Raw genomic sequence first — 27,141 nt, forward strand, 5'->3', positions numbered from 1 at the left:
CCCTCCTTTTGACCCTGCTCTGCAAAGTAACTAAAGTCTAGGAGTGTTGTGATCAGATATGTGTCTATCTGTGCATATGTCTATGTGCATCTTCTTCCTCTGCACTCTCATCTTCTTGATGGTCTCCTTTCTCTGCATGTTCATCTCCTCCATGGTCTCCTTTCTCTGCATGCTCATCTTCTCCATGGTCTCCTTTCTCTGCCTGCTCATCTTCTCCATGGTCTCCTCCTCTGCATTCCTCCATTCCTCGATTTCCTCGAGTAAAAGGAAAACAGCAAGTTCAAACACTATATTTATTTTATTATCATCATACTTCTGTGATTTTTTTATAATTTGAATCAATGTGTTAAAGGTGCACGATACTCCTCTGTGGGCAGCACATCTGTTGGTGAGGTCCATCACAGCAGGCAGCCAGGTACACAATGAAGGTCGACGATGGAGAGTGTAGCTGTGGGAGAGAATTAAAACACACAGAGCGGCTTTCTGCGCCGGCTCTAACTAAAGTTGGATATCTGAAATATATTTGGAAATAATTTCATATTTCCAGAACCAATTCTCCAACATGTCTGAGAAGTAGTCATTCTATTTCTATGTTTTCTTTTAATCTTCTAAAAAATTATTTCTTAAGGAACTGAATTATCCAGGTTCGGACTAGCAATCTCAAACTAAATTATCAAGGATCAGATTAGCAATCTCGAACTCCGTGTGAGGAACAGCTTCTCACCCGTGGGAGGAATCAACTATTAAATGCGCTTCTGTTGTCCAACGGAGTCTTAATTACTCGTCCAATCCCATCTATTTTAAATTATTTATCTCTTAATTTATTTATCTCTGCGGATTATATTAAATGTAATTGATCAACTCTATGTTCTTTTAACTATTTCAAATCCTGCTAGGATCTGATTGCGAGCTGGTATTAGTCTGGCTCTCCTCTCATGCTCGAACACCTACTGAAAGAGAAAATGAAATCTCTCATTTCTTCTCAAAAATATTTGCAGCTAGGTATTTTGTGCCATGACATATTTCAGCTATCTTTGACATAATCGTCCTATTAGCTCTCTCGACTATACCCTGTGATTGTGGGTGATAGACTGCTCCGTGTGCGTGTGTAATTCCTAGGTGTCTTTCCACCTCTTGTAAGTGTTTGTGTGCAAAGTGTGTGCCGTGGTCAGACCCTATTCTCCTTGGAACTTCATATCTCGGGATGAGTTCCTTCTTCGGCCATTTTAAGACTGTCTTTGAGTCTTCTTTCTTGCAGGGGATCGCTTCCACCCATCGGGTGTATCTGTCGATCATCACGAGTAGGTATCTGAAACCTCTCTTCCTGTTTTCTGCACCCATATCGGTGTAGTCGATGCATATTTCTTTGAATGGAGCATCTGGCACTAGGAACTCTCCTTGGGGACATCTGTATGGTCTTTTCATACTAAAATCATTGCAGGTGGGACATTCATGGTGATGAGTTTCACCATCTCAGTCATATAGGGATGCCACCAGAGGATGGAAACTTCCTCCTCTGTTCTTTTGGGATTCACGTGAGAGGGACCATGTGCCTGTCTGATGAGTCCTTGACACATCCTTGCAGGTGCCACTATGCCCATCATGTGATCTCCAGAGTCCTTTCTTTTGGACGGCTCCATTGTGTCCCACTGATTCTGCTCTGCTCTGCTTCTTTCTGCATGAGCTTGATGTCTTCTATTCCGAGTTTTGGGAGTTCCGGTGCGGCTATGTCTGTCCTTTGTTTCACATAGCCTGCTTCCTTCTTTGCTGCGAGGTCAGCGGCTTCGTTGCCTTCTGCCACTTTTGTCTTTGTGGTCTGGTGTCCTTTACACTTCATCACTGCTACGTGTCGTGGTAGCAGGATGGCTCTCAGTAATTGCTTCAATTGACTTTTGCTTTTGTCAATGCCACTACTTCTGCTAGCTGTGCAGATGCTTGCTGTGCGATGATTTCCGCAGAAATGGTTGAATGTCTTTTCTCTTGTTGCTGCACGACTGAGTATGCGGCAATATTTCCATCTTCACATTAAGTCCATCGGCCATGTCGTTTGGCTCGTATGAGACTGATATGTAGCTGTTGTAAGACTTTTGAAATCTTATCTTGTCATCGAGAATGCACTTGAGGTCAACTAGGCAAGAACTCCATGTTCTGTGTTGACCTTGAGCTCGAGACACATCACAACATGAGCAGTTTTCTCAATTGCTCTTTTCAGGACTGCCAAGTGTCTTGTGCAACCTGTTTTGACCTTTTTTGATGTGGTCTAACTTCGAGCTGTCGTACATCAGGTCTCTTTCCTCCCTCCTTTTTCTGAAACAAAACAGCGGACACTATCCCGCTTGATTCAGAAACATCAAGGTGGAAGGGCCTGTTGTGGTCAGGTGTAGACAGCTTTGAGGCTTAGCCAACTTCTTGTTTGGTCTTTGCGAATGCCTCTTCTGCATCATTTGTCCATGTGAGCAGGGCTTCCATGTTTCGGCTTCCTGCTTCAGTTATGTCTCTGAGTGGCTGTGTGAGAGACGTGAAGTCAGGAACGTAGTGTCGACTGTAGCCTGTTAGGCCCAGGAATGACAGCATCTCTTGTACTGTCTTTGGTTTAGCTGCACTCAAAATGGCCGACCTCTGTCCCGCAGACAGAGCGCACGAGTCTCCTGAGATCAGTTGTCCCAGGAATGACACTGCATTTTTGCAATCTGAGTCTTTGAGCGCTTCACCTCATAACCTGCTTTGGTTAACAGCGTTAGAAGGTCTTTCGTCACTCTAAGACAAATTTCTGCAGTGGGTGCAGCTAACAGCAGATCATCCACGTACTGTACAAGTACTGTGTCTTCCGGTAATATGAAGTCTTTGAGGTCTTGCTTCAGGGCTGCATTAAACAAACCCGGGCTATCTCTGTAGCCTTGTGGCATTACGGGTTTGGCACTTGAATGTTCTGTGCAATTGTGGCTTTGTTGATGGTTCTTAGGTCATGAACCATTCTCCAGCCTCTGTTACCGGATTTTTGTCTGGTAATATCTATGTATTCCAGTTGGACTCTGCGTCGATGAGTATGGCTGCTTCATATTGTCTCTCGAATGCCATCTCTTTGTTCTTGTTGCAGCGGATATTGATAGCGCCAGACCGTGTCTTGATCTGGTTTCAAAGTCATTACCACGTTATGTTGGGTGGTGTGGCCAACATCATAGTCTCCTCTTGACCATATTTGTGGTGGCACTTCCAACATTTCATCAGTGGAGGGATGGTTCGAGTGTTCCCTTCCATGATTTCTGTCAAGTTGTTGTCGTCAAGTAAACCCTCGGTATGACATTGCTGAACATATTTCCTCAGCTTCTTATTCAGTCTTTTGGCTTGAACTATCAGGTTCATAGCAGCATAGAGGATGTCTTCAATCCAAGCGACCGGAGTCTTGATTGAAGTTGGCTCGACATTTTCCGAGAATGGGGTACTGACTGGCTTTATATAAGGAAATGTAAATGTAGAAGGAAAAATAAAATTTCAGATTAAAATTGATCCAAAAAATTAAAAATTAATTTTTTTGAATAAATTAAAAAATAAAATATTTTCACACTATGTGTCTAACGTGCAAGTGTGATGCGATTGGGAAAAATATTCAAGTTAGGAAGGGACAAAAGTTATACACTGCAATTGGACAATAATAGGTTAGAGGGAATAAGGTTGTACACTGCAATTAGGACAATGTAAATTTAGACAAAAATGGGAAAAATGTGTTACTTTATGCAAATGGATACAACGATTACGTACAATCCACACAGCCAAGCACAAAGAAAATGATACAGCCTTCAGCTGTCAAAAATGGGAAAAACTTGTTATTTTATGCTAATGAATCACTAGGGGCCCAATCAGTATAAGTGGGACTCTGTCCAACACTTTATACAGGCTTCTCCTGTGTACTTTTAATAAGCAAATTATTTAACAGGGGCCCATTGGTATAAACGGAACTCTGTTCTACGCTTATACAGGCTTCTCCTGCGTTTCAACCAAATCAATGGGAAAAAACTTTATTTTAAGCAAATTTTTAACAATTACTTTTAACCGCCAAGCATAAACAAGCAAATGATATGATCACAAAAACTGCCAATTATGAAAAAAGCAAACGATAAAACAATTACTTTTAATCAAAGAATCGTCAATAATGAAAAACAAATGGCATGAGAACCAAAACCGCCAATTATGAGAAAAGCAAATGATAAAACAATTACTTTTAATCAAAACCGGTAATAATGAGAAATCAAACAATAAGTCTTAATCAAAATCCGACAATCATGAGTAAAGCAAATGATAAATCAATTACTCTTAATCCAAAAACTGGCAATAAAGAGAAAATCAATTGCTGTAATAAACTGGCAATACTTAAATCAAAAAGAATAATGCATCAGTGGTTTACCACTGTCCTCTTTCACTATTCAACGTTTGCAACACCATGGTGCCAATAAGGTTAATCCCTAGGGCACTCCATGGGGGGTGGGGGGGTTCAACCACTAGGTGTCAAACCTGATGTTGAATGGCTCTCGACTGGCAAAGACGTGTATTCTAAACACTTGTGACCCACATGTGGTCTTGCAGGGGGAAAAAAAAAATGGTTATTTTATAACCCTTTGTCTGTGTCCTCTGATCTCCTTTTTCCTCTCTTCTCTCAAAAAGGTTTAACTACTTATTCATCAGGGGCTCAAAATGGTATAAGTGGGATTCTATTCTACCCTTATCCTGTCTTCCCTATGCTTGTCTCTTCTAATTATGGAATATATATATATATTTACAGTATTTACAACAATAGCACGCTGTACTGCATAGAAAACTGTCCCAAACGGTCCCAAGGTAGGTGGGGCTCTTGCTCTCTTCACTCTACAGACCTGTTTGTAACAACTGGTTTATCACGGTAACTTATTTATCTTATTTCTTACAATAGCCCATATCAATTCTTGCGCCAGTCTTCGCTGGGGGACTTGAACCCTCCACGCTGCTAATCAGTCGCGTCGCGGAACGATTTATCTATTGTGGACTACTGGACGTTAAATTCAATGTGCGTCCCTAAAGAGCCTAAGGGGGAAATGTTTGTAGCGGACAATAGATTATGGCGAATAGCTTCTACGTAACGCTCACTAACTCCTCACTGTGGGGAGTTTAAATTAATAAACTCCGGCAGGCCGCTCTCACGGACTTCAACTCTTTAGGAACAATGCGGCACTATCTTCGCGTAACCAGTCTCGTTCAATATGCTCGTGCGACTTACAACAGAAATACACACATTTAACAGTACAACACAAAACAAACATAAAAACACTAACTGAGCATCATCTTCACCACGGACCTAGCTTAGTCCTTATTCTATGTCGTGTTTTCACGCTAAATGTTTTAGCCTGGTCCAACAAGCTCCGCACCAATCCACACGCTAAAGTGTCTATATTAAGCTATGCAGGATTCGATGAAACAGGTTCCAAGCTTACCGATAATGAGTTGGCCATGATGTGGAATGGCGTGGATCTAGCGGGCCCAGTTCCTCAGCCACGAGGCCACAGCAGATCACGTCGGGGTCACCAAATTGTAAGATTCGTGTTCAAAGCTCCGGGTCCCGTGGCCGCAGGAAATTCAGGATTCGAGTTAAAGTTTAACAATATTTAATGGCAAAGATAATACTCATGTAGCGTTCACGATCGTGGGGCCAGAAAGGAGGAACTCTCCACAGACGAACTGCAGCTCCCAGGGAGCCACAGACCGGGGCTGTCTCGAGTCTCCAGACCAGTAGAACCATGTCCCCAGAACAAATGCTCGGCTATTAGTATGGTCATGCAAATGAATTCACACCTAAAGGTTAGTTCCATTGGTCAGTTCAAAGGATGCCGCCATTCTGTTCGCTACGCCAATTAGTAAACAGGCGAGGTCAAAGCTCACTCTTCCGGTCAAGGACAGGAAGTTCCCCTTCACAATAAAACCCTATTATCCTGCCTTCCGAATAAAAGCAACACATTAGGTTTCAATCGGCATCCATTTTAACTATTGTCTAAACAATAAAACATTCATTCATTCTCATGCATCATACAGTTAATCATTACATTTGTCATTAAAACAGAATAATAAAACCGTGATCCTCTCTTATGTTTCACAATACATTCCTCCAGAATATTCCTCATAATATCCCAAATTAATTATCATATCTTTCTTTATGTATTAATTTAAAACATAAACTTCTCTTATCTACATGTGCAAATATATATAAAATCCACTACAACCTAACAGTCCCTCCTTTTATACTATTCCATAGTATAAACAACTTGTATTGGATTTTATTTCACCGCACTGTAAACATCACTGTAATACAATCTTTATTATCAATACCTGTGGAAGAAAAAACAATATCACTCCCTCCTTTTGACCCTGCTCTGCAAAGTAACTAAAGTCTAGGAGTGTTGTGATCAGATATGTGTCTATCTGTGCATATGTCTATGTGCATCTTCTTCCTCTGCACTCTCATCTCCTCCATGGTCTCCTTTCTCTGCATGCTCATCTTCTCCATGGTCTCCTTTCTCTGCCTGCTCATCTTCTCCATGGTCTCCTCCTCTGCATTCCTCCATTCCTCGATTTCCTCGAGTAAAAGGAAAACAGCAAGTTCAAACACTATATTTATTTTATTATCATCATACTTCTGTGATTTTTTTATAATTTGAATCAATGTGTTAAAGGTGCACGATACTCCTCTGTGGGCAGCACATCTGTTGGTGAGGTCCATCACAGCAGGCAGCCAGGTACACAATGAAGGTCGACGATGGAGAGTGTAGCTGTGGGAGAGAATTAAAACACACAGAGCGGCTTTCTGCGCCGGCTCTAACTAAAGTTGGATATCTGAAATATATTTGGAAATAATTTCATATTTCCAGAACCAATTCTCCAACATGTCTGAGAAGTAGTCATTCTATTTCTATGTTTTCTTTTAATCTTCTAAAAAATTATTTCTTAAGGAACTGAATTATCCAGGTTCGGACTAGCAATCTCAAACTAAATTATCAAGGATCAGATTAGCAATCTCGAACTCCGTGTGAGGAACAGCTTCTCACCCGTGGGAGGAATCAACTATTAAATGCGCTTCTGTTGTCCAACGGAGTCTTAATTACTCGTCCAATCCCATCTATTTTAAATTATTTATCTCTTAATTTATTTATCTCTGCGGATTATATTAAATGTAATTGATCAACTCTATGTTCTTTTAACTATTTCAAATCCTGCTAGGATCTGATTGCGAGCTGGTATTAGTCTGGCTCTCCTCTCATGCTCGAACACCTACTGAAAGAGAAAATGAAATCTCTCATTTCTTCTCAAAAATATTTGCAGCTAGGTATTTTGTGCCATGACATATTTCAGCTATCTTTGACATAATCGTCCTATTAGCTCTCTCGACTATACCCTGTGATTGTGGGTGATAGACTGCTCCGTGTGCGTGTGTAATTCCTAGGTGTCTTTCCACCTCTTGTAAGTGTTTGTGTGCAAAGTGTGTGCCGTGGTCAGACCCTATTCTCCTTGGAACTTCATATCTCGGGATGAGTTCCTTCTTCGGCCATTTTAAGACTGTCTTTGAGTCTTCTTTCTTGCAGGGGATCGCTTCCACCCATCGGGTGTATCTGTCGATCATCACGAGTAGGTATCTGAAACCTCTCTTCCTGTTTTCTGCACCCATATCGGTGTAGTCGATGCATATTTCTTTGAATGGAGCATCTGGCACTAGGAACTCTCCTTGGGGACATCTGTATGGTCTTTTCATACTAAAATCATTGCAGGTGGGACATTCATGGTGATGAGTTTCACCATCTCAGTCATATAGGGATGCCACCAGAGGATGGAAACTTCCTCCTCTGTTCTTTTGGGATTCACGTGAGAGGGACCATGTGCCTGTCTGATGAGTCCTTGACACATCCTTGCAGGTGCCACTATGCCCATCATGTGATCTCCAGAGTCCTTTCTTTTGGACGGCTCCATTGTGTCCCACTGATTCTGCTCTGCTCTGCTTCTTTCTGCATGAGCTTGATGTCTTCTATTCCGAGTTTTGGGAGTTCCGGTGCGGCTATGTCTGTCCTTTGTTTCACATAGCCTGCTTCCTTCTTTGCTGCGAGGTCAGCGGCTTCGTTGCCTTCTGCCACTTTTGTCTTTGTGGTCTGGTGTCCTTTACACTTCATCACTGCTACGTGTCGTGGTAGCAGGATGGCTCTCAGTAATTGCTTCAATTGACTTTTGCTTTTGTCAATGCCACTACTTCTGCTAGCTGTGCAGATGCTTGCTGTGCGATGATTTCCGCAGAAATGGTTGAATGTCTTTTCTCTTGTTGCTGCACGACTGAGTATGCGGCAATATTTCCATCTTCACATTAAGTCCATCGGCCATGTCGTTTGGCTCGTATGAGACTGATATGTAGCTGTTGTAAGACTTTTGAAATCTTATCTTGTCATCGAGAATGCACTTGAGGTCAACTAGGCAAGAACTCCATGTTCTGTGTTGACCTTGAGCTCGAGACACATCACAACATGAGCAGTTTTCTCAATTGCTCTTTTCAGGACTGCCAAGTGTCTTGTGCAACCTGTTTTGACCTTTTTTGATGTGGTCTAACTTCGAGCTGTCGTACATCAGGTCTCTTTCCTCCCTCCTTTTTCTGAAACAAAACAGCGGACACTATCCCGCTTGATTCAGAAACATCAAGGTGGAAGGGCCTGTTGTGGTCAGGTGTAGACAGCTTTGAGGCTTAGCCAACTTCTTGTTTGGTCTTTGCGAATGCCTCTTCTGCATCATTTGTCCATGTGAGCAGGGCTTCCATGTTTCGGCTTCCTGCTTCAGTTATGTCTCTGAATGGCTGTGTGAGAGACGTGAAGTCAGGAACGTAGTGTCGACTGTAGCCTGTTAGGCCCAGGAATGACAGCATCTCTTGTACTGTCTTTGGTTTAGCTGCACTCAAAATGGCCGACCTCTGTCCCGCAGACAGAGCGCACGAGTCTCCTGAGATCAGTTGTCCCAGGAATGACACTGCATTTTTGCAATCTGAGTCTTTGAGCGCTTCACCTCATAACCTGCTTTGGTTAACAGCGTTAGAAGGTCTTTCGTCACTCTAAGACAAATTTCTGCAGTGGGTGCAGCTAACAGCAGATCATCCATGTACTGTACAAGTACTGTGTATTCCGGTAATATGAAGTCTTTGAGGTCTTGCTTCAGGGCTGCATTAAACAAACCCGGGCTATCTCTGTAGCCTTGTGGCATTACGGGTTTGGCACTTGAATGTTCTGTGCAATTGTGGCTTTGTTGATGGTTCTTAGGTCATGAACCATTCTCCAGCCTCTGTTACCGGATTTTTGTCTGGTAATATCTATGTATTCCAGTTGGACTCTGCGTCGATGAGTATGGCTGCTTCATATTGTCTCTCGAATGCCATCTCTTTGTTCTTGTTGCAGCGGATATTGATAGCGCCAGACCGTGTCTTGATCTGGTTTCAAAGTCATTACCACGTTATGTTGGGTGGTGTGGCCAACATCATAGTCTCCTCTTGACCATATTTGTGGTGGCACTTCCAACATTTCATCAGTGGAGGGATGGTTCGAGTGTTCCCTTCCATGATTTCTGTCAAGTTGTTGTCGTCAAGTAAACCCTCGGTATGACATTGCTGAACATATTTCCTCAGCTTCTTATTCAGTCTTTTGGCTTGAACTATCAGGTTCATAGCAGCATAGAGGATGTCTTCAATCCAAGCGACCGGAGTCTTGATTGAAGTTGGCTCGACATTTTCCGAGAATGGGGTACTGACTGGCTTTATATAAGGAAATGTAAATGTAGAAGGAAAAATAAAATTTCAGATTAAAATTGATCCAAAAAATTAAAAATTAATTTTTTTGAATAAATTAAAAAATAAAATATTTTCACACTATGTGTCTAACGTGCAAGTGTGATGCGATTGGGAAAAATATTCAAGTTAGGAAGGGACAAAAGTTATACACTGCAATTGGACAATAATAGGTTAGAGGGAATAAGGTTGTACACTGCAATTAGGACAATGTAAATTTAGACAAAAATGGGAAAAATGTGTTACTTTATGCAAATGGATACAACGATTACGTACAATCCACACAGCCAAGCACAAAGAAAATGATACAGCCTTCAGCTGTCAAAAATGGGAAAAACTTGTTATTTTATGCTAATGAATCACTAGGGGCCCAATCAGTATAAGTGGGACTCTGTCCAACACTTTATACAGGCTTCTCCTGTGTACTTTTAATAAGCAAATTATTTAACAGGGGCCCATTGGTATAAACGGAACTCTGTTCTACGCTTATACAGGCTTCTCCTGCGTTTCAACCAAATCAATGGGAAAAAACTTTATTTTAAGCAAATTTTTAACAATTACTTTTAACCGCCAAGCATAAACAAGCAAATGATATGATCACAAAAACTGCCAATTATGAAAAAAGCAAACGATAAAACAATTACTTTTAATCAAAGAATCGTCAATAATGAAAAACAAATGGCATGAGAACCAAAACCGCCAATTATGAGAAAAGCAAATGATAAAACAATTACTTTTAATCAAAACCGGTAATAATGAGAAATCAAACAATAAGTCTTAATCAAAATCCGACAATCATGAGTAAAGCAAATGATAAATCAATTACTCTTAATCCAAAAACTGGCAATAAAGAGAAAATCAATTGCTGTAATAAACTGGCAATACTTAAATCAAAAAGAATAATGCATCAGTGGTTTACCACTGTCCTCTTTCACTATTCAACGTTTGCAACACCATGGTGCCAATAAGGTTAATCCCTAGGGCACTCCATGGGGGGTGGGGGGGTTCAACCACTAGGTGTCAAACCTGATGTTGAATGGCTCTCGACTGGCAAAGACGTGTATTCTAAACACTTGTGACCCACATGTGGTCTTGCAGGGGGAAAAAAAAAATGGTTATTTTATAACCCTTTGTCTGTGTCCTCTGATCTCCTTTTTCCTCTCTTCTCTCAAAAAGGTTTAACTACTTATTCATCAGGGGCTCAAAATGGTATAAGTGGGATTCTATTCTACCCTTATCCTGTCTTCCCTATGCTTGTCTCTTCTAATTATGGAATATATATATATATTTACAGTATTTACAACAATAGCACGCTGTACTGCATAGAAAACTGTCCCAAACGGTCCCAAGGTAGGTGGGGCTCTTGCTCTCTTCACTCTACAGACCTGTTTGTAACAACTGGTTTATCACGGTAACTTATTTATCTTATTTCTTACAATAGCCCATATCAATTCTTGCGCCAGTCTTCGCTGGGGGACTTGAACCCTCCACGCTGCTAATCAGTCGCGTCGCGGAACGATTTATCTATTGTGGACTACTGGACGTTAAATTCAATGTGCGTCCCTAAAGAGCCTAAGGGGGAAATGTTTGTAGCGGACAATAGATTATGGCGAATAGCTTCTACGTAACGCTCACTAACTCCTCACTGTGGGGAGTTTAAATTAATAAACTCCGGCAGGCCGCTCTCACGGACTTCAACTCTTTAGGAACAATGCGGCACTATCTTCGCGTAACCAGTCTCGTTCAATATGCTCGTGCGACTTACAACAGAAATACACACATTTAACAGTACAACACAAAACAAACATAAAAACACTAACTGAGCATCATCTTCACCACGGACCTAGCTTAGTCCTTATTCTATGTCGTGTTTTCACGCTAAATGTTTTAGCCTGGTCCAACAAGCTCCGCACCAATCCACACGCTAAAGTGTCTATATTAAGCTATGCAGGATTCGATGAAACAGGTTCCAAGCTTACCGATAATGAGTTGGCCATGATGTGGAATGGCGTGGATCTAGCGGGCCCAGTTCCTCAGCCACGAGGCCACAGCAGATCACGTCGGGGTCACCAAATTGTAAGATTCGTGTTCAAAGCTCCGGGTCCCGTGGCCGCAGGAAATTCAGGATTCGAGTTAAAGTTTAACAATATTTAATGGCAAAGATAATACTCATGTAGCGTTCACGATCGTGGGGCCAGAAAGGAGGAACTCTCCACAGACGAACTGCAGCTCCCAGGGAGCCACAGACCGGGGCTGTCTCGAGTCTCCAGACCAGTAGAACCATGTCCCCAGAACAAATGCTCGGCTATTAGTATGGTCATGCAAATGAATTCACACCTAAAGGTTAGTTCCATTGGTCAGTTCAAAGGATGCCGCCATTCTGTTCGCTACGCCAATTTAGTAAACAGGCGAGGTCAAAGCTCACTCTTCCGGTCAAGGACAGGAAGTTCCCCTTCACAATAAAACCCTATTATCCTGCCTTCCGAATAAAAGCAACACATTAGGTTTCAATCGGCATCCATTTTAACTATTGTCTAAACAATAAAACATTCATTCATTCTCATGCATCATACAGTTAATCATTACATTTGTCATTAAAACAGAATAATAAAACCGTGATCCTCTCTTATGTTTCACAATACATTCCTCCAGAATATTCCTCATAATATCCCAAATTAATTATCATATCTTTCTTTATGTATTAATTTAAAACATAAACTTCTCTTATCTACATGTGCAAATATATATAAAATCCACTACAACCTAACACTTTCAAAGAAAGTTGATGTTCTGTTTAAAAAAAAAAGTTCATCACAGTTAGGCACATTTGTTGGTGAGATTGAAAACCTTTCCTGTGGGATAATATGCAACATGGTGTTTATTGCTGTAGTAATTTTTTGATAGTGGGGTTCAAATCAAAACTGGCTTTTCAATCTGTTAGATTATGATAGCTCTGGAATGTGGAAGTCGTCCTTTTTTGGATGTTGAGTTGAGCAATTGTATTGCAAATATTAATATTAAATGAGAAAGTTTTGGTGTCTTGATTTAAGACAACATTACTTATATTTGTTATGCTGTTTTAAGAAATGATGTCTTATTTTAACTACTTTTATGCTCATTATCAATCCCAGATTAAGGTGTCAAATCTTGAATTTAATTTAGTCAAGAGACTTAAATTCTAATTTTAAGTAACTTAATATTAAACTAGGGTTTTTTCATTGCTTGTTTTAGAAGAATTCGGCTTAATTTAAGATTTTCTGTCTAGTTTAAAGTTTAATTTTAGTCTTTCAGAGCCAATAATTTTGGGCTTATTTTAAGAAATCTTGTCAAGCAAAAAAAGCTTACCCCATTCCCAGATTTTTTTGCTTGATATAGGATGATTTGATTGAATATAAGAATTTTTTGCTTCTTTCTAGAAGGGCTGTTTTTGCAGTGTGGGCGTTCTCGTCAAAGGTGCGCTCACCTTTTTACTCATGCAGTGAAACGCCGTCGGCGAGGAAAACATGGCCTTCTCTGCAATACACTACTGATCTAAGAACTGTCGCTGCATTTGGGTCCCTGAACTCACCACACCATAACCATGTGGGTACAACCCCAAAAGGTGCATTAGAGATCTCTTGGGGTCGCTTACATTTAAACATATTTTAATAAATGGCTGCTATTACATTTGGTTCAACATTGTCGGAGCTACGCTAACGAGTTAGCTGTCAAATGACAACATTGATGCGACTCTCATAATTGATTTGTTGAATGTGAAGCTAGCTGCTTAGCTTCATTTAAGAGGAAACAGCTAGCCTGGATCTGAACCAAATCTGCCTTCCAGCACCTCTACAGCTCACTAGTTAACACTTTATATCTTATTTGTTTAACCCTCTGGAGTCGATGTTTTTCGTTGTTTATGCGACGGTTATATTCATATCTTCGTGGTAAAACGGCACAGAAATATGAGCCAAGAGCTTGGACGTGACATTTGTGTCGAGCTCCACCCTTCAACATAATTTGTGGAATCGTGTGTCCGTCAATATTTTGTGCGAATGAATTTTAATAAATCAGCTTTAGGGCCAAATTACCTCTTTACACTGTGCCTAAAGACAATAGTGCTTCATTATATAGATAGCTGCACATTTTTAAATTTGCAGCTATCCGATTTTTAAATATGTTGTACGGCGACCTTGAGTGCCTTGAAAGGCGCCTTATAAAACCAATGTATTATTATTATTATTATTATATTTGTATGTTTTAAATGCAAGTGCCTTTTAAAAGGTGAATTTAAGAAATTCATAAAAGAGTACATTTTATTAGTTTGGAGTAAAGCCAGCCAGAATCAGTATTAAGTATTGTATGCTTATACACATAGTATGGTATGCACTGTATGCATGTATTCAGTGGACACCTCCATGTTTACTTATAAACTGTACACACAGAATTCACTCTAAACCCTCATTTGCATATTCCGGAACACGGTGATGTCACAGACTGTGGCCTCATGGAACCCTTCATCAAAGACACAGCCATAGAACTCAGTGGAAGCTCCCCTATATATACCTTATTAATATTATTAGTATATGATATTGCCTTACAGGAACAAGCACTATCTTTGTTAGAAAAGTCTTCAGCAGTCTTCAGGTGTAATGTCTAAAGTATTAGGAAAGCTCTTCAAAGCTGAGGAGAAGGACGTCGTCCCTGGAGAAGGGAATACAGCAGTAATGCAAGATGAGGAAAGCCCACAGAGGGGGGACAGCAGGAGACTGGACCCCATCCTGGACCTCATCCCCCGTAAAGATGAGTTGACTTCCAGTTCAGAGGACATTAGTGTCGTCCCTGGAGGACTAAAGAGGAAAAGAACAGAAGATGGGGAAATCCTACAAAGGGAGAAAAGCAGGAGACTGGACCCCATGCTGGACCCCATCCTGGACCCCATCCCGGACCCCATCCTGGACCTCATCCTGGACCCCATGCTGGACCCCATCCTGGACCTCATCCCCTGTGAATATGAGTTTCCGTCCACCTCAGAGGACATTAGTGTCGTCCCTGGAGGACTAAAGAGGAAACGAACAGAAGATGGGGAAATCCTACAAAGGGAGAAAAGCAGGAGACTGGACCCCATCCTGGACCCCATCCTCTGTAACGATGAGTTGCCGTCCACCTCAGAGGACACTGGTAAGCTATAGCCCCATATTTTAACTATTATTCTGCTATAAATGATTTAAGAGACATCGAATGATCGTCATGTGTTGTTGTCCTTGTTCGTGTTGTGATTGTCAGTAAATTCATGTTGTGATGTTTTTTCTCTCATCTCTAGAAAGCAGAAACCCACCCGAGGCGGCTCTGAGCGCGAGAAGCGCCGATGATGGACCGGTTCAGAAGGACGACCTAGTTCCAGACCCGTCAGCCATGTTTAAGGCCAAGTACCAGCAGCAGGAGAAACTTGGCGAAGGAGGATATGGATGCGTGTATGCTGGCTATCGCAAAGAGGATAATCTTCCTGTAAGTTTTTCACATGTTCTTTCACACACATACATACACACACACACAGTACGGTCAGGAAGTGTAACCAAAAAGTCTTGTTTGTATCACCCCTAGCTCGCCATCAAGCATATTATGATAGACGAAGAGCTCCTCTTTCACGAAGACAGTGATGGGCTCCAGATCCCCATGGAGGTCGCTGTCCTAAGGAAGCTAGAGGCCCAATCAGAGCAGCATTCAGCATCCATTGAACTGCTGGACTGGTATGTTGTGGACCAGGAGCTGATCCTGGTGCTGGAGAGACCGATGCCGGCCGTAGACCTCTTCGACTACATTCAAGACAAAGGAGGCTACTTGGAGGAACAGGAAGCTAAGGTAAGCTGCTGTAGTCATCTCAGTCACAACCATGAAAACATGTCCAAGCATCCTCCTCTCTGACCCCTCAACTCTCTTTTTTGTCTTTCAGATTATAATGAAGCAGTTGGTGGATGCAGCCATTGACCTCCAGGAGAAGCACATTTTCCACCGGGACATCAAGACGGAAAATCTCCTTATTGAGACCGGCATGAAGTTGCCACGAGTTCGCGTCATCGACTTCGGTCTGAGCTGCTTCGGCGAAGAAGACGACGTCTATGACACCTTTTATGGTAAGAAGTCCAGTTTTACTCCTGCTCTTTATTAACTTCACCCATCGGTGACTTTTACATTGAAACAAAGCTCTTCCTCCTCCTCACTCTCTTTTCATTATGTCTTTATATTTTAGGTACTGACGTCCCCCCAGAGTGGGCCAGTCGGCAGGAATACAAAGCCGGACCCACGACAGTATTCCAGATAGGAATGGTCCTGTTCTACATGCGAAAAAAGGTGTCATTTAGACCGGGGATGAACTTTGTGAAGCTGAATGAGACCAAGTGGCTTTCCAAAAGTAAGAAAAACATAAACACAAAAATCTGTTCATTTGAGTTCACGTTGCGATGGATCACATGACCTCACCCATTCTTCTCCTTTCTCTACAGATGGCAAAGATTTCTTTAAGGCGTGTATATGTGAGGACCCGGATACTCGTTTCACCCTGGACCAGCTGAAGCATCACCGGTGGCTGAGATAGTATCACACACACACACACACACACACACACATGCACACATGCATGTCATAATTTACATTTAATCCCTTTAGCCCTCCATTTATTTCTATATGGGCAGACTGGCCAGGAGCCGAGGCGCTGCCCAAACCGTGACATTGTTCAAAATCTGGCATTTCCCTGTTGGACGGGAGAAACATTACCTTAAATACCATAATAGCTGCGGGCCTCAAATAATCTCTACTATAAAGGGCCGGTCCCATCATTTCAAGTCAAGATGACTAAAAATATCTGATCAATACACGATTCAGTCCTCACTACCAATACCACAAATAAGATACTGGTATATTTATCTATAATAGTAATAAATAAAACATCTGTATGGTTCCCTTTTTACCAGCTTGTTCCTGCCCAGCCTTTTGAACACTTAGCAAATGGCATTAATATTAGCATTAATACAGCAAGATATTAATGAAAACTGTCTCCCCTTGCAGTCAATGCGTGCAGACAGCATGACATGGAGCGGAACAGTGCGTCCGCTCTGATCGCGCTATTTTAATTAAGCATCGATACAAAACATATGCAAAATCGTATTGTTTTTAACGTACGGGTACCGCGGGTACCATTTTAGTATCGATGCACCGTGCAAAACCTCCCAGCAGAAGATGTTGCAGGCCGACATCCAAGCTAACCCTAACCCCCCAATGAAGACGCTGTTTGACATCTTAACACTGATTGACCAATCACGTATTCAGCTAATTATAATATAAATATGGCAGACTGGCCAGGAGCCGAGGCGCTGCCCAAACCGTGTACAGTACATATCTGATCAATACACGATGCTAATTATTATAAAATATGGGCTGACTGCGGCCAGGAGCCGACTTGAGTTTCCTGAAGCACGATGACGGCAACAGACCAGCATCGATGTTTCTTAATGCTCATTTATTGCTCAGCTCTTTCAGGCTGTTTGTGTGCAGCAGAAAGCGTGACGGCGCTCTTTAACCTGCCGTGTTCTGCTGCAGGAGCGCGCACACGCAGCCCCGAGGGTACGAAGCGTTACAAAACGGATCATGAGAAACATTACCGTACATCCCATAATAGCAGCGGGCCTCAAATAATCTCTACTATAAAGGGCCGGTCCCGTCATTTCATGTCAAGATGACTCAAAAGATCTGAACAACATACCTTTTAAGCTTTTATAACTACGGTCTTTTGATTTGACCAAAATTATAAACTGATCTGATTAAGAACATAGATTGCGGCAAAAAAACTTGTACGGTAATAATAATAATAAATGTTTTAAGAACAATAGGTTCTCAATACCACAAATACGATACTGGTATATTTATCTATAGTAGTAATAAATAAAACATCTGTATGGTTCCCTTTTTACCATTTTGTTCATGCCCAGCCTTTTGAACACTTAACAAATGGCATTAATATTAGTATTAATACAGCAAGATAATAATGAAAACGGTCTCCCCTTGCAGTCAATGCATGCAGACAGCATGACATGGAGTCGTTTGATGGAACCTTTAAGCTTTTATAAACGTCTTTTGATTTGACCAAAATTATAAACTGATCTGCTTAAGAACATAGATTGCGGCAAAAACTCGTACGGTAATAATAATAATAAACATTTTAAGAACAATAGGTCCTCAATACCACAAAGTATTGATACTGGTATATTTATCCTATAATAGTAATACCTAAAACATCTGTATGGTTCCCTTTTTACCATTTTGCCTTTGATTGCGTGCTATTTTAATTACGCATGCGATACAAAAAATATGCAAAAATCGTATTGTTTTTAACGTGTACGGGGTACCGCATGGGACCATTTTAGTATCGATGCACAGGCAAAACATTGGACAGCAGCAGATGTTGCAGGCCGACATACCAAGCTAACCCATAACTAATGAAGGAAGCTGTTGACATCCTCAACACTGATTGGCAAATCACGGTATTCAGCCTAATTATAATATAAATAGGCAGACTGCGGCCATTAGCCGAGGCGCTGCCCCAAAAAACCCGTGAAGATTGTTCAAATCTCTGGCATTTTCCTGTTGGACAGGAGAAACATTACCATAAATCCCATAATGTCGTAGGGCCTCAAATAATCTCTACTATAAAGGCTGGTCCCGGATCAGGGATACTAGAGTCACACAGCTGGAACACATTTAATCCCTCTGGTCCCCAGGTTTAAAAAAAAAAGCATACCTGCAAACTCATAAGGGGTGAAAAAGGTGACAACGTGGGGGGGGGGGGGGGGGGGGGGGGGTGTGCAGTCGTTTGATGGAACCTTTAAGCTTTTATTGAACGTCCTTTTGATTTTTGACCAATAATTATAAACTGATCTGATTAATAATACATTTTATTTGGAGGCGCCTTTTTAAGTCACCCAAGGTCACCTTACAATAAAATACTACAGGATAAAAGATAAAAGCATTAAAAAGATAGGAACAACATTAAAACAGAACATCAACATAAAACAAGTGAAGTGCACGGGGGTCCAGTTATAAAGAGTATGCCAGTTTGAAACAGGTGAGTTTTTGAGTGGCAGGTCGTAGAGGTAAGTGGGGGCTAGATTGTGGAGAGCTTTATAGGTGAGGAGAAGGTTGTTGTAGTCGATGCGGTATTGTACAGGGAGCCAGTGAAGTTGGATGAGTACAGGAGTGATGTGGTCCGATGATTTGGTACAGGTGATGATCCGGGCGGCCGATTTCTGAATGATTTGCAGTCTGTTGATGAGTTTGGTGGGGAGTCCGGTGAGGAGGGCATTGTAGTAGTCGATGCGGGATGTGACAAATGAGTGGATCAGGATTTCGGTGCTGGACTGGGTCAGTGATGGGCAGAGTCTGGAGATGTTGCGGAGGTGGAAGAATGCAGTCCGGGTGATGTTTTGAATATGGGGTGCAAATGAAAGGGTGCTGTCCAGAATGACGCCGAGGCTCTTGACTTGGGGGGAGAAGGGTACAGGGAATCCGTCGACGATGATGGGTGGAGCTGGGGTGTGTTGGGATTTGGTGATGATGGATTTGGAGCCGATGAGCAGGGCCTCAGTTTTATTGCCGTTTAGCTTTAGGAAGTTCCTGCTCATGAGGGAGGTAGGAGTGATGGCAGCGGTCGGTTTAGAGGAGATGTAGACCTGTGTGTCATCGGCGTAGCAGTGAAAATGGACCCCGTGGTGACGGAGGAGTGTGCCCAGGGGGAGGAGGTAAATGGTGAAAAGAAGGGGACCCAAGACTGACCAGTGAAACACCCGAACACCCAGACTTGTGGTTCCTTAGTTGCACGAATTGTTGGCGGTCAGTGAGGTATGATGTGAACCAGGAGAGTGCAGCGCCAGTGATTCCAATGCCAGCCAGGCGGTCCATGGCAGCCAGTTTGAGAGTGGGGGGTACAGTACCAGTGGTGAGGGAGGAGTTAATTATGTTGGTGATCAAGGGGGAAATGGATGGCAGACAGGCTTTGACAAAGGAGGTGGGAAGAGGATCGAGCTGACAGGTGGTGGTTTTGGCTTTATGGATGAGTTCCGAGATGGTGTGTTCTGGTACTGGGGTGAAGTCGGAGAGGGAGCTGATGAGAGGTTGGCCAGTGGTGATCATCCAGGGTGGATTGTTTGAGGAGGTGCAAAATAAGGCCAGTTGTTGGTGAATGGTGTTGATTTTAGAGCTGAAGAAGTCCAGGAAGGCAGTGCACTGATCAGTGGAGATGTCTGGAGGGAGGGTTTTAGGAGGCTGAAGTAAGTGGCTGACTGTTGAGAAGAGGACTCTGCTGTTGCCTGTACCAGTGTTGATTAAGTTGGAATAGTATGACGATTTAGCAGTGGTGAGGGCTCTCTTGTAGTGATGAAGGTGGTCCAAGTACATTTGGCTGTGTACCGTGAGTCCAGTCTTTTTGTAGAGTCGCTCCAGTCGACGGCCAGTGGCTTTGAGCTGGCGGAGCTCCGGTGTGAACCAGGGAGCAGTGTGAGTAAATGAGACTGAGCGACTTTTCAGGGTGATGAGGGAAGAGGAGAGGCAGTTATTGTAGTGAGTTACAAGGTCAGCCAGGGAGGATGCTGGGGGAGGGCTGGGTAAGAGCTGATAAGGGTGTAGAGATCTGTGGTGTCGATATATGTTTGATGTTTCTGAAGGAGATGGTCCGTTGTTCTTTGGCTTTGTGTGTGTGGGTATGGGTATAGCAGAGAGGCGTCGTCCTCCGCGTTGACAGCAGTCCGCGGGCGCAGGTGAGCTTCCAGGAGAGCTGGCAGGGTGACAGCGGACCGGTCCGAACGGGTGTGCTTCGTGGGGCACACCAGAGCAGGCTGTCCAGCCACCGGCGAAGCTAACTGTCTTTTTATTATGTCTGTATATTTTAGGTACCCAAGGACCCCCAGAGTTGCATGCATGTGGACCCGGATCAGCGTTTCACCCTGGAGCAACTGAGGAATCACCCGTGGCTGAGATAGTATCACACTACACACACACACGTCTTAATTTACATTTAAACATAAACTACCCTATAGATAGATAGATGTTTTAATTGTACTCGCATTATATTATTTATGTTCTAACAATTGTCTTATTTTTCAGATCCAGTCACAGGCCCATCCGTCCGAGAAGAGGGGATCTCTCTTTGAATTGCCTCTTCCGAGATTTCCTCCCATTTTGGGGAGTTTTTTTCTCGTTTTCTTAGAGAGCTCGGGATGGGTCAGGAGCTGCTGCTGCTTTGAAAATAATAAAACTTTATTAAAAAAATTAATCTTTTCTTTCATTTTTAATCCTGTTGAAACATGTCAATAAACCTGGAATTTCGGTGTCAAAAAGTCAAAAATTGCTGGTGAGCCCAGAGCCACAGCTAATCTCAGATAATTCCAGATATTTCTTATTTCTTAGAAATTGTACCGCATGGACTTTATCAAAATGTTAAATTCATATCAAGCCATTTTTCTGCTGACAGGATAAGTTGTTGCTGCATAAAATAACAAAAGAAACGGTCACCTTAGACCAAGAATTAAGAAACGGGTCCTTAGACCAAGAATTAAGAAAAGGTCACGTTAGACCAAGAATTAAGAAACGGGTCACCTTAGACCAAGAATTAAGAAACGGGTCACCTTAGACCAAGAATTAAGAAACGGTCACCTTAGACCAAGAATTAAGAAACAGGTCACCTTAGACCAAGAATTAAGAAAAGGTCACCTTAGACCAAGAATTAAGAAAAGGTCACCTTAGACCAAGAATTAAGAAAAGGTCACCTTAGACAAGGAATTAAGAAACAGGTCACCTTAGACCAAGAATTAAGAAACAGGTCACCTTAGACCAAGAATTAAGAAACAGGTCACCTTAGACCAAGAATTAAGAAAAGGTCACCTTAGACCAAGAATTAAGAAAAGGGTCACCTTAGACAAAGAATTAAGAAACAAGGTCACCTTAGACCAAGAATTAAGAAACAAGTCACCTTAGACCAAGAATTAAGAAACAGGTCACCTTAGACCAAGAATTAAGAAAAGGTCACCTTAGACCAAGAATTAAGAAAAGGTCACCTTAGACCAAGAATTAAGAAACGGTCACCTTAGACCAAGAATTAAGAAAAGGTCACCTTAGACAAAGAATTAAGAAACAAGTCACCTTAGACCAAGAATTAAGAAACAAGTCACCTTAGACCAAGAATTAAGAAACAGGTCACCTTAGACCAAGAATTAAGAAAAGGTCACCTTAGACCAAGAATTAAGAAACAAGTCACCTTAGACCAAGAATTAAGAAACAGGTCCTTACACCAAGAATTAAGAAAAGGTCACGTTAGACCAAGAATTAAGAAACAGTCACCCTAGACCAAGAATTAAGAAAAGGTCACCTTAGACCAAGAATTAAGAAAAGGTCACCTTAGACCAAGAATTAAGAAACGGTCACCTTAGACCAAGAATTAAGAAACAAGTCACCTTAGATCAAGAATTAAGAAACAAGTCACCTTTAACCAAGAATTAAGAAACAGGTCCTTACACCAAGAATTAAGAAAAGGTCACGTTAGACCAAGAATTAAGAAAAGGTCACCTTAGACCAAGAATTAAGAAACGGGTCATTAGACCAAGAATTAAGAAAAGGTCACGTTAGACCAGGTGGTACGAAGGCCTAACATACACCATGTATCCGGTGTTGGTCTTCGTCACCACCGTCGTTTGTTGCGGGAGTAGCAGGAGCTTCCATTTCTGCTTCCGTCATGAAATCAGTCATCTACTCATGTAGCTAGTCGCTAGCTAAGTTAGCATCCTGGGCATCACTGGGAATCAAAAATAAACGCGGCTTTGAGAGCACTGACTTGATTAACCAATGATTTAACTTCAAGCTAGCACCACTGATTCAACCTGCTCGCTTGGAGTCTGAGTTCCACCACAGTCCTCGACGTTGGTCTCATGGTTCATTTTTTTATAAAGATATATTTGATTTTGTGGCGAGTAACGAAGGTTTCAGGGGAAATGTATTAGAGTAAAAGTATCAGTTTTCTTTGCAAAATGTAGTAACGTAACTTTGTTACTGTACACAAATGGAATTAAGACTGGAAATAAGAAACATTCACGTTAGACCAGGAAATAAGAAACGGTCACATTAGACCAGTAAATAAGAAACGGTCACGTTAGACCAGGAAATAAGAAACGGTCACGTTAGACCAGGAAATAAGAAACGGGTCACAGTAGACCGTCTATTTCAATACAAATAAAAAAGGTTAACCTTTTTTCCCGGCACACTCAAAACTAATTTTTTGTAATTAAATGTTCTATATTATGGAAATACAGTGTTTTACATATTAATTTAATTTTATGTTTATAGTTTTTAGTTAGTTATTGTTGTGTCTATATTTATTATAAACTCACTCACACACACACACATACTGCTCTGCTCAGCTCAAAACAAAATGCTGACTACAGCTACTTTAAACTGAAAGCTCAAAACACAACACGTGTGTGTGTGTGTGTGTGTGTGTGTGTGTGTGTGCGTGTGCAGTCACATCACAGCAGGTTTAAGCTCTCGGGCTCCGTTAGTGAAAGTATTTGCAGATAATCCTGTAACTCGGATGTAAGTGTTTGGTTTTCTAGTGTTTCTGCTGCTGAAAGTAAAACTGGAGAGAAATCCGATGGCAGACATCACCGGGAAGAGAGGAAGAGGAGGAAGAGGAGGAGGAAGAGTCCTGAATGTTGAGGTGAGTTTTATATGTTTGTTTTACAACGTTTTCAAAAACACTGAAGAAACCTCTCAGTGAAACTGAACCTCTTTGTGGCACCAAAGAAAACACTATTGTGTTACAGATGTTTGGGATTTTATTATATATAAGTTCAACTAAGTCTGTGAGTGTGTGTGTGTGTGTGTGTGGAGTGAAAGTAGTGACATCCCTTGCTAAGCACACCCCGAATCTCCGTCCGACTGCTGTCGGTCGAGTTGCATTGTGGGTAATGTAGGCAGCTTCTTTCAGCAGAGTTTTCTTGTAGTTTCAACACACAGATTACATTTACAGAAGAATCTTTGTGCTGCTCTTTTTTTGTTTGCATGAGGGAAAGTTAACCAGATGTGTACCCCCCCCCCCCCCCCCCTAAAAACAACCCCCTCATTTTTTTAAATTATGTTTTACTCTTTCAGGGGATGCCGGGTCACAAAACGCTTCAATGTGTCGTCCCCGAGAGCAGGGACAAGATATGTTGTGTCCTTTTTTAAATTTTATTTGGAGGACTTCAATTGCAGTTCTTGTCCCCAAGTAATAGTTATAGAGACTGCCTTCTGCTCCCTGGCCACAGGGGGGCAGGGTTGAGCCGGTAACGCTCGATAGATGAGGACTAATTGGTTAAGTTTGTGCATCTTAAAGCCAGGTGAGAATGTATTAATTAGTACAGTAAAAAGGAAAACAATGGATCTATGTAGAACATACACGCATTATCAATATGCATTATAATACCACAAGAAATAACACATGCATCTCTCTCTCTGTCCAGACCCCCCCTCCTCCTCCCCCCTCCCCCCCCTCGCCGTCCGCGTGGCGAGGCTGCGGGAGGAAGGTGCGGCTGCTGCTGCCGTTGTTGTGGCCCAAAGGCACTGCGGCGCTGCAGGGCCTCGCGCTGCTGTGCGCGTGCCTGCTGGCGGCAGAGCGACTGGTCAACGTGCTCGTGCCCGTTTACTCCAAGAACATCGGTGAGCGCAAACAACAACAAATCAAAACAAGAGGGGATGCGAAGATCTGCTGCATTGTTACCGTCTGACCTGTAGGTGGCAGTGTGCTCAAACGCGTCCTCACTTGTTCCCTTATGCCCTCGGTTGATTATGAGTCTTTTGATTTGATTGATGTTGTTAAAAATGGAGACAAACAAGTTGATCTATTGTTCATCCGGATGAATTGTGTTTTCATTGATTACATTTAGACAGTTTTCCTCTGACAATCATTTAGATATTAAGATGTTTAAGTCCTGTTAGTCCTCTTATTCTTATTTGTTTAACCCTTGATCGACATGACACTGAACTTCATGCTTTTGTTGTACCTCTTTTATCAATAATTACTGCAATGGAAAAAAAACAGTTCTGTAAAACTAGTTAAGCTATTGTAAAAAACAAGAAAACAAGTGTCCCTCTCCATCGTAACATAGACAGATAGATGTCCTTTGTTAATCCCAAATTGGGAATATTTATATATAATAATAAAATATTTAAAAAAAAAAAGCTGAATAACAGTTAGCCCGAGCATGAGAACCAGATACAGGGTTCTGACAAAAGATAGGCTGGTTTAGGACTAAAGCCTTGGGGTTGCCCTCCCCCCCAAACCTTTCCAAGGCGGGGTTACCGAGGACACGTGGTGGTTCTGTTTACCGTCCACGTGGCGGTGTTGGTGGGACACGAGCGCAGTAGATGGCTTTGTGGCGCCACGGGTCAGGGAGGTCACGGCACGTTGGACGCGTGGTGACGAAATATTGGTAGAACCTGGGAACCGGGCAGACTGGGACCGGATTTTGATTTGAGGCCCGTAAAGTGTTTTTAAAACGTTGACCGGTGACTTCAGAAAACAGTTTTGGCTGCTGTGGAACGAGATCTGATTGGCTTGAAGGAGGAAGCAACCTTTTATTTTTCCGGGGGGGGGGGTCATCATCCGCCAAAGTCTTTTGTACCCTGTTTTGTACTCCGGACTGCATCCCCACCGCAAGGCAGCAACCCAGAAGTCTCCACTTCAGAGGAAGTCAGCATTCAGTTTGTCTTCAGCTTTAGAGAGGGGGGGGGGGAGTTGGTGTGTGTGTGTGTGTGTGTGTGTGTGTGTGTGTGTGTGTTTCTTTCTGGGAGGTCACCCCCTCCTGCCAGTCATGCTTAGCCAGCATTAGCGGCCCTTTTTTCGTGGAGTTAACACACCGGTACAACGGACGTTTTGTCCCCCCGGGTCCGACCCCGCCTCCAAACCCTCCCGACTCCAGGACCCCCGATGCCAAAGAGCTGAAAATACCCCCCCCCCCCCCACCACAGACACACACACACACACACACACACACACACACACACACACACACACACACTAGAAGGTCAAAGAATGTAGGATACACACATTTCTTTATTCATTTCTCCCCCATTTAAAAAAAAAAAAAAAAAAGAAAAATCTTATTTCCTCCCTTCTTTTCTCACCATGTCTGTCTCTCTGTCTGGATCCTTACTTTCCCTTCTTCCTCTCCTCCTCCTCCTCCTCCTCCTCTTCCTCTTCTCCTCTTCCTCTTCTCATCTCATCTCGTTTCATCCCGATTCCCAGCACTTGTACTAAATGGTAATGAATGTGAATGAGAATGTGTCTGTGTGGCAGAAAGGGGAGTGTGTGTGACTGATCAGGACTGTGTGTGTGTGTGTCTGTGTGTGTGTCTGTGTGTGACTGATCAGGACTGTGTGTGTGTGTGTGTGTGTGTGTGACTGATCAGGACTGTGTGTGTGTGTCTGTCTGTGTGTGTGTCTGTGTGTGTGTGTGTGACTGATCAGGACTGTGTGTGTGTGTGTGTGTGTGTCTGTGTGTGTGTCTGTGTGTGTGTGTGACTGATCAGGACTGTGTGTGTGTGTGTGTGTCTGTGTGTGTGTGTGTGTGACTGATCAGGACTGTGTGTGTGTGTGTGTGTGTTTGTGTGTGTGTGTGTGTGGCAGTAAAAGTAGCAGATCCAGTGTAGGTAAAAAAAGCATTTTACACAAATAAAAGTACAAGTCGCATCAGATTATGATTAAATTACCAAATCAAAAATAATGCAGATTGAACATATGTATGTTATATTATTGGATTATAATTATTGATGCATTAATGCACCTCAGGCATTAATGAAGTCTTTACACTACTTTTTACTGCACTGCGTCTCGATTTAGTGCAAAGAAAAGTATAAAGTAGCAGAAAATGGTAAAGTACAGTACGTCTGTCCTCTTCTGGTGTGTGTGTGTGTGTGTGTGTGTGTGTGTGTGTGTGTGTGTGTGTGTGTGCAGTGAATGAGCTCTCTGCAGGAGGCGGCTGGTCTTCGCTGGTTGTCACGGTCTGCATCTACACTCTGCTCAAGTTCCTCCAGGGAGGAGGGGCAGGTGTGTGTTCACGTGTTGAGGAACGTGTGCACAACATAAGAGACGCTCACGTCATCGAAGACGAGCTTGTTGTTGTTGTTGTTGTTGTTGTTGTTCTTCTCTCTGTCGTTTCTTGTAGGTACCTCTGGTTTCATCAGCAACCTGCGTCAGTTCATGTGGCTCAAAGTTCAGCAGTTTACAAGCAGAGGCATTCAGGTCACTCTTCTTCTTCTTCT

General features: G+C 42.4%; 2 protein-coding genes across 2 annotated transcripts in view; both read left to right on the forward strand.

Annotated features, from left to right (window-relative positions):
* The first annotated feature begins 14,380 nt into the window (after nucleotides 1-14,380).
* Nucleotides 14,381-16,417, forward strand: LOC117750708 (serine/threonine-protein kinase pim-1-like). Its single transcript, XM_034561995.1, has 6 exons — nucleotides 14,381-14,986; nucleotides 15,129-15,313; nucleotides 15,410-15,667; nucleotides 15,759-15,939; nucleotides 16,056-16,217; nucleotides 16,309-16,417. Exons 1-6 carry the CDS (start codon nucleotides 14,458-14,460, stop codon nucleotides 16,398-16,400), a joined length of 1,407 nt encoding a protein of 468 aa, XP_034417886.1. The 5' UTR covers nucleotides 14,381-14,457; the 3' UTR covers nucleotides 16,401-16,417.
* A 4,969-nt stretch (nucleotides 16,418-21,386) lies between these two features.
* Nucleotides 21,387-27,141, forward strand: part of abcb6b (ATP-binding cassette, sub-family B (MDR/TAP), member 6b) — a gene marked incomplete at its 5' end in the record, with an annotated part of 33,473 nt that continues 27,718 nt past the window's right edge. Inside the window, 4 exons of the mRNA XM_034561733.1 lie at nucleotides 21,387-21,412; nucleotides 24,378-24,538; nucleotides 26,834-26,926; nucleotides 27,045-27,121. Of these exons, the coding sequence (XP_034417624.1) occupies nucleotides 21,387-21,412; nucleotides 24,378-24,538; nucleotides 26,834-26,926; nucleotides 27,045-27,121 (357 nt within the window). The remainder of the gene's footprint in view (nucleotides 21,413-24,377; nucleotides 24,539-26,833; nucleotides 26,927-27,044; nucleotides 27,122-27,141) is intronic.

The sequence above is a fragment of the Cyclopterus lumpus genome, chromosome 21 (assembly GCF_009769545.1).
Source record: "Cyclopterus lumpus isolate fCycLum1 chromosome 21, fCycLum1.pri, whole genome shotgun sequence".
Classification (NCBI taxonomy): Eukaryota; Metazoa; Chordata; class Actinopteri; order Perciformes; family Cyclopteridae; genus Cyclopterus; species Cyclopterus lumpus.

Bases quoted from the DNA above. Each gene is read 5' to 3' on its own strand.
- LOC117750708 (XM_034561995.1), top strand. From the start codon at position 14,458: ATGTCTAAAGTATTAGGAAAGCTCTTCAAAGCTGAGGAGAAGGACGTC. The intron at 14,987-15,128 runs GTAAGCTATAGC...TCTCATCTCTAG, and splicing joins GTCCACCTCAGAGGACACTG to AAAGCAGAAACCCACCCGAG. The intron at 15,940-16,055 runs GTAAGAAGTCCA...TTTATATTTTAG, and splicing joins CGTCTATGACACCTTTTATG to GTACTGACGTCCCCCCAGAG.